This window comes from Artemia sp. Qi Xiang Cuo, chromosome 21 (genome assembly GCF_049724085.1).
Source record: "Artemia sp. Qi Xiang Cuo chromosome 21, ASM4972408v1, whole genome shotgun sequence".
Classification (NCBI taxonomy): domain Eukaryota; kingdom Metazoa; phylum Arthropoda; class Branchiopoda; order Anostraca; family Artemiidae; genus Artemia; species Artemia sp. Qi Xiang Cuo.
In genome coordinates, this window is record NC_142814.1 from 20812579 (window position 1) to 20826154 (window position 13576).

Sequence of the window (13576 nt, forward strand, 5' to 3'; positions counted from 1 at the left end):
GTGCCCTCAAAGCGGTGGAGGGGGAGTGAACTGTAAACTTTTCAAAAAAGGGATCTTATGCGCCAAAAATAATATTTAGGCAGGCAACTTGGGCCAAAAAAACGGGAGCGAGATTTTTTTTTCCTGGTTGGCTTTATTCATAAATAAAATTGAAAAAAAAATGTTGGTTCGCCTCAAATATCATGCCCTAAAGGCCGATGGAATTTTTTTCTGAATTAAATAAAAGAAACAAGTTTTTTTAACTGAAAGTAAGGAGCGACATTAAAACTTAAAACGAACAGAAATTATTCCGTATATGAAAGAGGCTGTCCCCTCCTCTTTCAGGGGCTGTCCCCTGAAAGACAGGGTACAGGGGCTGTCCCCTGAAAGACAGGGTACAGGGGCTGTCCCCTGTTTCTCCTCTCTAGGGGCTATCCCCTAGAGTTGTGAGAAAGTCAAACTTTAGCGTAAAGAGCGAGGCGTTGAGGAGGGGACAGCCTCTTTCATATACAGAATAATTTCTGTTTGTTTTAAGTTTTAATGTCGCTCCTTACTTTCAGTTAAAAAACTTGCTTTTTTATTTAATTTTTGAACGTTTTTGAATAAAGGCAGGTTTTGATCTTGGCTCACCGTACATGGATTATTAAAACAAAATTTGCATATTAATTTACTTTTATTTGGTTAAATGGCTTTCTCGAAACTTGTTTAATTTTATTTACGAACGTTTTTATTAGTAATAAATATACGTAACTTACGAATTAACTTACGTAACGAACTTCTATATTCATATATTTTTAATACGTATATTAACGGGTTCGCCCCCTAGTTAATACCTTGCTCTTTAAGCGAAAATTCGAATTTTGTTCCAATTCTTTAAAAATGACCGCTTAATCACAAAGGCAGTTAATTAGAATAAATAGCTCTTATGAAAGTACTAAGAAATCTTTGGCTTAAAGAGCGAGGTATTGACTAAGGGGTGAACCCAATCATATATGTAATATTTTCTGTTCGTTTAAAGATTTGATGTTGCTGCTGTTGTAGTTGAAAAACTTGTTTTTTTGTATTGAATTTCTGATCTTTTTTTAAATAATGCTGGGAAGTCCGGCGTCCCCTTCATAGCAATTTCCCTTCCCCTATGAAAGCTTCCTTCATGGAAAGATCCTCTCCCATAACTCCCGACCCCCCCCCCCCCCACTACCAGGAAAAATCTCCCCTGAAAACGTCTGTATACTTCCCAATAACCAATACTAAATGCTAACATTGGGTAAAGTTCATAACTTTCAGCCCTCCCTCCGGGAACTTTGGGGGACTAAGTCATCCTAAAAGACATACTTTCGAACATGCTGAACAAAATGGCTATCTCAAAATTTTGATCGGGTGACTTTGGAAAAAAATGAGCGTGGGAGGGGGCCTAGTTGCCCTCCATTTTTTTTAGGTCACTTAAAAAGGGCACTAGAACTTTTAATTTCCATTCCAATGAGCCCTCTCACTATATTCTAGGACTACTGGGTCGATACGATCACCCCTGGGAAAAAAAACAAATAAACACGCACCCGTGATCTTTCTTCTGGCAAAAAATGCAAAATTCCACACTTTTGTAGATAGGAGCTTGAAACCTCTACAGTAAGAGTCTCTGATACGCAGAATATGATGGTGTGATTTTCATTAAGGTTCTATCAATTTTAAGGGGTCTTTCCCCCTTTTTTTGAAAATCAGCCAAATTTTCTCAGGCGCGTAACTTTTGATGGGTAGGTTTAAACTTGATGAAACTTATATATTTGAAATCAGCATTAAAATCCAATTCTTTTGGTGTATCTATTTGTATCAAAATACCGTTTTCTAGAGTTTCGGTTACTATTGAGCTGGGCCGCTCCTTACTTACAGTTCGTTACCACGAACTGTTTGACAACTAAAAACTCAAAAATGTAAGTCTTTGGCCAAGTAGACCCAAAGGTGAAAAAGAATATTTCGATCATTTCTTGTGCTAAGGGGACCACATGTTTTTTTTTTCAGAAGAATGTGGAAGATGACTAAAGGACCTAGAAATCTATAGAAGATCTTGTTATCCCTATTGAATTCGAACCTTGCAGCCGCAAGTCACCAGTCAAAGAGAAACCTTATACGAGTTTCTCTTTGACTGGTGACTTGCGGCTGCAAGGTTCGAATTCAATAGGGATAACAAGATCTTCTGTAGATTTCTAGGGCCTTTAGTCCTCTTCCATATCCTTCTGAAAAAAAAATGTGGTCCCCTTAGCCCAAGAAATTATCGATATCTTGTTTTCACCTTAGGGTCTACTCGGCCAAAGACTTACATTTTTGAGGTTTTAATTGTCAAACAGTTCGCGGTAACAAACTGTAAGTAAGGAGCGACCCAGCTCAATAGTAACCGAAACTCTAGAAAACGGTATTTTGATACAAATAGATAAAAGAAATAAGCTCGTATAAAAGAAATAAGCTGAGGGTCAAAGTTCCTAAATAGGAGTTTAGCGTTCCAAAAAGGGCCAGCAAAATTTTCCGATTGGCTTATTTCAAGGATCGTTTTCTCGGCTCAGATGATAAAATATTTTATTTTGAAGGGGATGGCGCTTTTGGGGGCTGAAAACGAACCAAAAACCTCTTAAGCTCCGACCAGTTTGAAACTTCAGGTTCCAGAGCTAAGAGGAACCTTATATATAAAAAATATTTTGTGGACAAGGTTATTCCAAATCAAGAGCCCAAAAAATGCCACAGCTTCTAGCACGGTATTTTTTAAATAACATGAAACTACAGCAGTAGGCTAAGCAACTAGGTCAAGGGTCGCTAGGCTACGAATGAAATTAGATTAGGATATGGTCTGCTAAAAAGGGCTAAAATATTGTATATTGGCTTGGAAATCATATTTGAAATTTCTTGGTTCTGGATCCCAATTCCCAAAAAAAAGTGCAAAGAATAATGATTGGACTCGACATTGACCCCAAAACAGGGTGAATAAATTATTTTTACGAACTGACTAACATTTACCACAGTCTGGCCAAGTTGCTACAAAAAAAAAATATTACTTCGGGGTTAAACTGACCGAACAATCTGAACACAGATTCGGAAAACCAAGGTAAGATTGGTTTCTATTTTTTGTATCTCGGATTATCTTGAAATTTAGAGGAACTGCACACGGATTTTAATATATCTCTGTGAAGATAAAACATATTCAAGTTTGGTTCTATTGATATATAGCACTTGAAACTGGGACAACAAATTTCTTTATTGTCTTGTTTGGCTTAAACTTTTACAGCTGGTAGACAGGGAAACCCTCAATTAAGAGAACTGAAAACAATTCGTTATGCTGAATCGTGACACCCAAAATTTACGGACTGGAGTTTTTTAAAACGTTTATACCAACGAGTATAGTTTTGCTGCTACGATATTCTTTTCTTTTTGTTTTACCATCGGTTGTTTTCGTGTATTTTTGACCTCTTAGTCTAATTTTTCTTCTTTTGTTTTCATTGCCAGCTGTCCAAACGAGGATCCAAAATGTTCGGTCATTTTTAGTATGTACATTTTACTATCTTTTAAAATGAAAATTTCCGCTTATAAATATAAATGAAGCGTTTTTTAAGAAGTGAAGTTTTGGTCCATAAGAATCTACTGTTCAGAAGGGCCAAGAAAATGTGAACAGAGACTTGAACAGCATCTTCCTGTGCTCTTATCTATTATGTAGACGAAAACCTGAAAGTTCAATTTATGTTGCATCAACTTTCTTCATTCCGCTAGACGTCACTTTTCTTAAAGGGGAATAGGTGAAGGGAAACCTCTTTTTGAACTCTCCATATAATTTGTATAGGAGTCCTTATAATAACTTATAGGATATTTTTGGATTCCTAAGAAATTTTTGACGAAAAAGTCCATGTTGGAATATTTTTAAAACGGTATTTTGTCTTGCACTGGTTTTTGGTTAATGGACAATCCTTCTGAGTTTTGTTTATTTTCTGGGCTGAAAAACCTCCTCCTAACTAAGTTATCAGTTACAGACTGTTGGTACTTCCAGCCGTAATATGACTATCGGCTGTTTTCAAAATTCCCTTTTTTAAGTCTAGTTATCCCAGAAACATCCTAAATTGAAAACAAATCCTTCTCTCAAAATAAATAAGTTTCTCATCTGTGTTTCAACTGCTACCGAATTATTTTGCAGCTTATCTCGGGAACCGGGACGACATGAATCTGAGTTTAGCATATCAAAAGCTGTTTTTGCAGTTGGATTTGAGCAAATTGGACCTATTTTGGCGATATTCGATATGAGTCACTCTGATTATTATTTTTGGAATCTTCGAACCTTTTACGCTTTGGATTGTCATCTTGGGTGCTATTTTTCTCCTCTCTGGGATATGCTTAATACAAAGGAAATTTATTGTTAACATATTCTTTAAAAGCCAGATTATTGTAAGTTGTCTTTCTATTTCCATATTACTAGGCTACAAATTTTGGTACACGTTTTCCAAAGACCAGGAGAATGATAGAATAGGGAGAATGTGATATAATCAGGAACACGGATGCGTCCTGTATTTATCTTAGTGGCAGGTAGGGGATCTAAACACCTTAATTTCATCCACGTTCGTCCAAGCGTCTATTAAATTATTATATAAATTTTGGTACCATGTACTTTCTCATACCTCCAGAATATGATACCAACTGCCCTAAGATAGCCTTTCACGTAAAAATAAGCACTGATCAATAGCTTTGTATTAGTTTTTGTTTTTCTCCTTAAGACTGTATGTACTTTTTATGCGGTTCAAGTTCGGTCACATGAAACAGCAAATATTTCTTAAGCGTTTAAAGAGCAATTAATGCAGTGAGGCATCATCATTGGTGCTTAACTTAACACATTATTTAAAAAACTAAAATTGCCCTTATCGTGGACAAAAACTCAAAATGGAAATGATTTGAAGAGAAAAATCCGTTTGATAAGTTAGTTTACTGATTATTTTCATATATCAAGACTAGGAAAAAACCTCATAGGAAGAAAGTGAGCTTATATCAAAATCAAGGCTCAATTGTGGCCCTTCCTTAAACATGAAGACTGCTATCACGATTTGTTATTTTACCCGTTGATGCCAGAATTTTCGTCTCAGGGTGCTTTTCAGGCAACTTATAGATATTTTTGTTCAAACTCGTTGTTTCACCACCCAGAAATTAGTGCATTGACGACCATCTTTTTTTCTTTTAATTGTTCAGGCGGTGGGACAAAAACTTCTTCTTTTACCTTTGCTTGTTTTTTGTCATTATGAAAGATGTATAGCAGGTAGTGATAGTGTAATACAGTTTCAGGACAGATTGTATAAAGCGAGCAATCTCTTTATATTATAGACCTATAAAGTGATCAAACACGTTATTTGGAACTATGGATAAGATTGTGTAATAAAATCAGACTGGTTTAGACGATATATACTTCAGCAAGTTCGTTCATCCATCATCATAACATGTTTTTTCTTTCCTGGTTCAATATTTAAAATTAAAATTCCTTATATTACATGTTCAAAGGAAGGTCTTATTCTAAAAATGCTGGTTTACAGTTGGAGGGCTTATATTCGTGTTTTTCCTGCTATAAATATAGAACAAATTGGTCGTTCTGTATCAGTTGATTATTGGAACTTGTATTAGCCTATTACAATTAAATTCATTCGTTTTTCTAATGGAGAACTGCAAAAGAATTGCGATGGTAAGTAAATATACATTTCTCTTGAATTATCAGAAAAAAGCGTGATCTTTTTTCTGTAGATATCTGCCAATATGTCTTTCAGATTTGGCATGATTTGGTGATTATAATTAGCATCTAATGATATTTAAATCTGGCCTTTCCTTTAAGCAGTGAGCAAAGGTTTTTCGTTATAGCTGTCTTTTAATTACCTGTAATAGTTTTCGGATTGACAAGGGATCGCATATTTTTTGCTAGTTTCATCGCAGATGTCCAGGTATAAAGCTATATGGCTAAAATAGCGTTCGCAACAATTTCTATTTTAACTCAAAGATAGCAATTATCTTCCGTGTCATATATAATTGAAAAAGATCTGTAATTGTCATCTTTTGGGATTGGGTATTGTGGAATTGAAGGGGACAGCGCCCAATGGGGTGTTCTGCCACTTTCGTTACTAATGGATTATTCACGAAGGCTTAGATTTGTATGAAAAACTCTGGTTATAGCCAATATAATACTAGGACGGGAATTCAGTTTTGAGGGGGTGAAAAATGGAACTTATTTAGTAGCTGGTAAACATGTGTGCATATTTTTCACTAGTTTCATAGCAGATGTCCAGGTATAAAGCTAACTGGCTAAAATAGCGTTCGCAACAATTTCTATTTCAACTCAACAGATAGCAATTATCTTCTGTGTTATATATAATTTAAAAATATCTGTAATTGTCATCTTTTGGCATTGGGTACGGTGGAATTGAAAGGGGGAAGCGCCCATTGGAGGGTTCTACTACTCTCGTTACTAGTGAATTACCCACGAAGGCTTAGATTTGTATGAAAAAGAGTCTGATTATAGCCAATAAAAGACTGGGAGGGAAATTAAGTTTTGAGGGGGTGAAAAATTATTCTTATTTAGTAGCTGGTAAACATGTGCGCATATTTTTTACTAGTTTCATAGCAGATGTCCAGGTATAAAGCTATCTGGCTAAAATAGCATTCACAACTGTTCGCAACAATTTCTATTTTAACTCAACAGATAGCAATTATCTTCCGTGTCATATATAATTGAAAAAAATCTGTAATTGTCATCTTTTGGCATTGGGTGTTGTGGAATTGAAAGGGGGCAGCGCCCAATGGAGGGTTCTACTGCTGTCGTTACTAATGAATTATCCACGAAGGCTTAAATTTGTATGGAAAAGAGTCTGATTATAGCCAATATAAGACTGGGAGGGGAATTAAGTTCTGAGGGGCTGAAAAATGATACTTATTTAGTAGCTGGTAAACATGTGCGCATATTTTTCGCTAGTTTCATAGCAGATATCCAGGTATAAAGCTATCTGGCTAAAATAACCTTCGCAACTGTTCGCAACAGTTTCAGTTTTAACTCAACAGATACCAACTACCTTCCGTGCCATATATAATTGAAAAAGATCTGTAATTGTCATCTTTTGGGAGTGGGTATTCTGGAATTGAAGGGATAGCGCCCAATGGAGGGTTCTGCCACTTTTGTTTCTAATAAATTATCCACGAAGGCTTAGATTTGTATGAAAAACAGTCTGGTTATAGCCAATATAATACTGGGAGGGGAATTAAGTTTTGAGTGGGTGAAAAATGGTACTTATTTAGTAGCTGGTAAACATGTGGGTAGAAAAAACTGAAATTGATTTCTATTTCCAGGACACTGACATTCAAACACCAAGTCAAAAGCGGTCAAAGATGTATGCCGGCCCAGTTAGCACTGACACGGACATAATCAGAACCATGAACTTGAGGAGGGATAGTGTGATCCCCTTCGCACCCCGAACAGTTTCTACTGACATACCTGTAAATTCCATGGTAATACCCGTTTATCAGATAGCTTTAAACTTTATAATGTGCTCACAATTTAGCATAGGAAAAAAGGAGTAGGGGTCCTGAAGAAACGGATGGAGGGATGGAAAAAACCTTACTTTGCTACATGATTTTTGGTACTTGTTTAGTAGGTGGTAAACAGGAGACTGGAGCTATAATGAAATGCTTCAGGAGAAATAGGTTATTGCTTCTTACTGAACTAATGCTACCTCCTCGACAGATATTTTATTATTGTATTTTATTGCTATTAGCCAAACGTTGCGTTGTGTGTGTACCAACTGGTGAATGTAGCAACTGTGTGTGGCATAGCAACTAGTGAATATTTATCGGGCTTTTTTTCTGTTCAATTATTTTCAGTGTAATTAATAACATAAAAATCGTGAATTATAGAACTGATTAAGCTCTACTTTGCTGCTTTATATGGGTGAGAGGTGAGGGCAAGTATTTAGTCAATATAATGTAAGGAGGGATATTAAGCTTTGAGGGAGATGAAAAGATTGTACTTATTTAGTAGCTGGTAAACACGTGACTAGACTTGAAATGCTTCATGTGAAATAGGTTGTTGCTTCTTACTGTGTTAATAGTAGCTCCTTGACAGATATTTTTTTTTATTTTACTTTATTGCTTTACCCCAAATGTCGCGTTGTTTGTGCCATAGCAACTAGTAAATATTTATCGGGATTTTTTTCTGTTCAATTATTTTCAGTATAATTAATAACAAGAAAATCGTGAAATATAGAATGGATTAAGCTCTATTGGGCTGCTTTATATGGGTGAGGGTAAGTATTTAGTCAATATAATGGGAGGAGGAAAGTTAAGTTTTGACGGGGTGAAAAATTGGCATAGTTTTTGACGATATAAAATAGTGAACTGCACATAGAAAATAAACCCTGTTTCTTATAGAATTATTTGAAAAAACTACGTTTTCTAAAGAGTTAAAGAGGCTGAGTTACAAGGTTGAACTTTAAAACGTACAGGGATTAGGAGGCACAGTTGGGGGCTGCCGCCCCCCAAACCCCCCGCTTTCGCAGCCTTTAAATAAATAAAAAATTTTTTAACTGAAAGTAAGGAGCGACATTAAATCTTAAAACGAACAGAAATTATTCCGTATATGAAAGGGGCTGTGCCCTCCTCAAAGCCTCGCTCTTTACGCTAAAGTTTTTATTGTTTAAAAAAAGAGTTGTGAGAAAGTCAAACTTTAGCGTAAAGAGCGAGGCGTTGAGGAGGCTTTAAATTCAGTATATAAAAAATTTGCTCTGACGGTGAATCGAACCCCGATCTTCCGCCTGACAGTCAGGAGTATCAACCGCTGTACTAAAGGGACACAATTGTAATTGTTTTTTAGTAAATGGAATCTATTTTTGACGCAAGCAAATTTCCACAAAACTTGATATTTGGTTTTTGGAAAACAGGGAAGGAGTGAACGCCTCGCTCTTTACGCTAAAGTTTGACTTTCTCACAACTCTTTTTTTAAACAATAAAAACTTTAGCGTAAAGATCGAGGCGTTGAGGAGGGCACATCCCCTTTCATATACGGAATAATTTCTGTTCGTTTTAAGATTTAATGTCGCTCCTTACTTTCAGTGTAAAAAACTTTTTTTTTTATTTAAAGGCTGCGAAAGCGGGGGGTTTGGTGTGCGGCAGCCCCCCAACTGTGCCTCCTAATCCCTGTATGTTTTAAGGTTCCACCTTGTAACTCAGCCTCTTTAACTCTTTTGAAAACGTAGTTTTTTTCAAATAATTTCTGCACGTTTTGTACAGTTTATTACTTATGATTGCTAGACTAACTGTTAGCTGATTTGACAGCTTGCGGGCTCTTAGAGGACAACGAGCCCGCGTTGTCGCGGGCTCTTATATGAAAACGATAAGAGCCCGCTTATAGCGGGCTCTTATAGGAAAACGAGGTTTTTCGTAAATGTAAATTCGGGGGATAATTTGTTCGGTCTGAAAATATCAAAAGGCCCTAACAGGTCGAATTCTGCTTCGAATGAGTCCTCATTCACCCAGATCAGTTGCCAACTGTGGCCTGTAGGCGTGGCTAAGAAAAAAAAATTTTGAACTTTAAGTGGCTATATTTGGTTTTTGGAAAACAGGGAAGGAAAGATCGGATTGAGCTGAAATTTCGAGGATAAGCTTCCGGGCCCTAGGAAAGCTTAACCTTTAAATTTTAACCCAATCGGACAACGTTAAAGGAGGGCTGTGGTCGGAGGGTCGAAACTTCCGGCCCACTTTTACCCATGAAGATAAAGTTGGAGGGGGATGAAATTTTGCACGTTTCTTCGTTTGAGCTTGGGCTACAAAATGCGATTACCGCTGTTTCTCTGCGACCGCTAGGACCAGAAATCGCTTAACATTGTGGGGGGTCGCCTCTTTATAGAGGCACAAGCATGGGCGCCCATATGGGGGGACAGGGGGGGGCTCTTGCCCCCCCCCCTGGCTGAATGATGCTGCCTTATTTTTATATTTTTGTTCTGAGATTTCTATTATATAGCATTAAAAGTAGCAATTAGACGAAGTTTGCCCCCCCCCCGGGAATTCAGCTTATGGGCGCCCTTGGGCACAAGTTCGCCTCCTTGAAAGATCAGTGAATTACCATCACCACCATACAAGCCATTTCCTCAATGACTCGGCTATTTATTGTAATTTCTGTTCGTTTTGGGTTTAATTTATTTATTGATGCCGATTCATGGTAGTTTCACGCTTGGTAGGCTATTTGATAATATTTTTTCTCATTTTTGGTTTAATGATGTTCTATACTTTTATTTGAAAAACATATTTTGTGGAAAAGTTTTCTAAATTAATTTCAATTTGTTTTATTTACATAGTCTTTTCAGGGAAAAAGAAAATGATACTTTAAATCTTTTCGTTTTCTTAAGAATTTATAGTTTGGCCTGCTATTTGTATGCTGTGAAAAATTTCCAGCAATTTTTAACAGCTCACACCCTCTTAAATATCTGGACATCAATAGTAGGGTTTAATTTAGTTTCATACCTCCTCTAGTTGACTTAAAATTTAAAACTTGATACCATTCGCAAAAAAATCTGTTTTTTTCTTTGATAGCTTGGATACACTTACGCTATTTTGATTTGGTTAATTTTAAGAGCAGAAGCAGCCCCGAAAGTTTTAACAAAATGCCTTCCCTCAGTCGTTCTTGGGATACTGCTGAGAAGCCTTATTGGGAATTAGTATTAACTCAGTGAGTCTGATTTAATCCTAGGGCAACATTTGGTTTTTAAACATAAAGTCAAATAGGAGGTTGGGTGTGGGAGGGGGATTGGTTTCCCCCCAATCACTTGCGACTATCGAAAAGGGCATCAGCCCTTTCTATTATCAATCGAATGAGCCCTTTTCGAAGTTCCTACGACAAATCCTTCGATACAAAATGCCCTGGTCTGAACAACCACTACAACAAAAAAATAATACATTATACCCTCATCGATCTTTAAAATAAAAATGTCAAGCGTTCCAATCACTTTTGACTACTAAAAAGGGCACTAGGCCTTTCGATTTTTAATCGAATGAGCCCTTTTTGATCTTTAATGACAACACTTCCTATAAACACCTTATATGCCCCCAGAGCATAAATTACAACCCTTACCCTAAAGGCTGTGAGGGTGGTTGTCATCCTCTAAGACCTCATGTCCAGAACTTTCAACTACGTTAAACAAAATGGCTATCTCAAAATTTTTATTGGATATGTCTGGGAAAATGGTGGGCGTGAGAGGCTTGTTAGTCTTTCTGCAATCACTTTCAACTATTGAAAAAGGCACTAGTCCTTTCAATTTCCGATCAAATGAGCGCTTTTTAAGTTTCTACGTGACAATTTCAAACAAAACCTACTATGCTCCAAGCGAATGACTTACAATCCTTGCCCTGAGAGCTGGGGGGTTGTCATTCTCAAAACCTAATTTCCAGAAGTTTCTACTATTTTGAACAAAATGGCTATCTAAAAATTTTGATTGGATGTGTTTGGGGGAATGGTGGGCGTGAGAGGGGAGTTAGTTACGCTTAAATCACTTTCAACTATTAAAAAGGGGACTAGCCCTCTCAATTTCCAATTGGATGAGCCCCTTTTGAAGTTTTTACGACAACTCTATAATTAAAAACCTTATTTGCCCTCAGGGCATAACTTAGAACCTTTACCCTGGGGACTCTGAAGGGTTTGTCAACCTTAAACACATAATTTCTAGAACTGTCAACTACGTTGAACAAAATGGCTATCTCTAAACTTTGATTGAATGTGTTTGGGAAAATTGTGGGTGTGAAAGGGGATTAATTATTCTCCATTTACTCTCGACTGTTAAAAAGGGCAATTTCAATTTCCAAACAAATGAACCCCTTTTGAAATTTCTACAACAACTTTTTACGTAAGCCTTATATAACCCCAGGGCATAACGTACAACCCTTGCACTGAGGGTTTGGGGGGGGGGGGAGGGGTTTTCATCCTTAAAGACCTAATTTTCAAAACTTTTAAACTACGTTGAATAAAATGGCTATCTAAAAATTTTGATTTGATGTATTTGGGCAAAATATGGGGGTGAGATGGGGTTTAGTTGCCTCAAATCTCTTTCGACTATTAAAAAGGGCACTAGCCCTTTGAATTTCCAATCGAATGATCCTTTTTTAAGTATCTACGACAAAGATTTCAATAAAAACTTTATATGCCCCCAGAGCATAACTTATAACCCTTGCCCTGAAGACTGTGGGGGAGTGTCCTGCTCAAAGATATAATTTCCTGAAGTTTAGACTACGTGGAACAAAATGACTATCTAAAAACTTTGATTGGATATTTTTGGAGAAGTGACGGGCGTGGAAGGGGTGTTTGTTCCCTTCCAGTCACTTTCGACCACTAAAAAGGACAATAGCCATTTCATTCCAATCGAATAAGCCCTTTTTGAAGTTTCTACGACGACACGTTCTATAAAAACCTTACATGCCCTTGCCTTGAGGGCTGAGGGGGAGTGTTTTCCTCAAACCCATAATTTCTATCTGGAAATCCGCAACACTGAACAAAATGTCTATCTAAAATTTTGATTGGATTTGTTTGGGGAAAGGGTGGGCGATAGAGGGGGTTTGGTGCCTTCACATCAATTTCAACTGTTGAAAAGGGCACTAGACCTTTGAATTTCTAATCGAATCAGCCCTTTTTCAAGTTTCTACGACAAAGATTTCAGTAAAAACTTATATGCCCCCAGGGCATAATTTACGACCCTTGCCTTGAAGACTCTGGGGGAAGTGTCCTGCTCAAAGGTATAATTTCCTGAATTTAACTGCATGGAACAAGACGGCTATCTCGAAATTTTAATTGGATGTGTTTAAGGAAATGGTGGGCGTGGAAGGGGTGTTAGTTACCGTCCAATTACTTTCGACTAATAAAAATGGAACTAGGCCTTTCGATTTCTAATTAAATGAACCCTTTTTGAAGTTTCTACGACAACACGTTCTATAACAACTTTATATGCCCCCAGGGCATAACTTACAACCCTCGTCCTGAGGGCTATGAGAGGGTTGTCATCGTCAAAGACCCAATTTACAGAACTTAAAACTATGTTGAATAAAATGGCTATCTCAAAATTTGATTAGATGTGCTTTGGGAAAAGAGTGGGCGTGAGAGGGGGGTTAGTTGCCCTCCAATCACTTTCGACTATTAAAAAGGGCACTAGCCATTTTAATGTCCAATGAAATGACCCTTTTTTGAAGTTTCTGTGACAACACTTTCTATAAGAACCTTATATGCCCCCCGGGTATAACTTACAACCCTTGCCTTGAAGGCTGTGGGGGAGTATCCTCCTAAAAAAATTTTTTATCTTGAAATCAACTGCGCTGAACAAAATGGTTATCTAAAAATTTTAATTGGATATGTTTGGGGAAATAGTTGGCGTGGAAGGGGTGTTAGTTGCCGTCCAATCACTTTTGACTATTAAAAAGGGCAAAAGCCACTGCAATTTCTAATTGAAAAGTCCTTTTCAAATTTTCTACGACAACTTCTTCGATACGAAGTGATCTGCTCTAAAGAAAAAAAAAGAATAAATGATACATTGTGCCAACGTCGTTCTTATATGCCCTCAGGGCATAACTTAAAACC

General features: G+C 37.1%; 1 protein-coding gene across 1 annotated transcript in view; it reads left to right on the forward strand.

The window, feature by feature from the left end:
• Positions 1-5602: 5602 nt before the first annotated feature.
• LOC148939333 (uncharacterized) overlaps positions 5603-13576 on the forward strand; it is a 109534-nt gene continuing 101560 nt past the window's right edge. The window contains exons 1-2 of the mRNA XM_089106849.1: positions 5603-5668; positions 7318-7476. Of these exons, the coding sequence (XP_088962975.1) occupies positions 5642-5668; positions 7318-7476 (186 nt within the window). The 5' untranslated portion in view covers positions 5603-5641. The remainder of the gene's footprint in view (positions 5669-7317; positions 7477-13576) is intronic.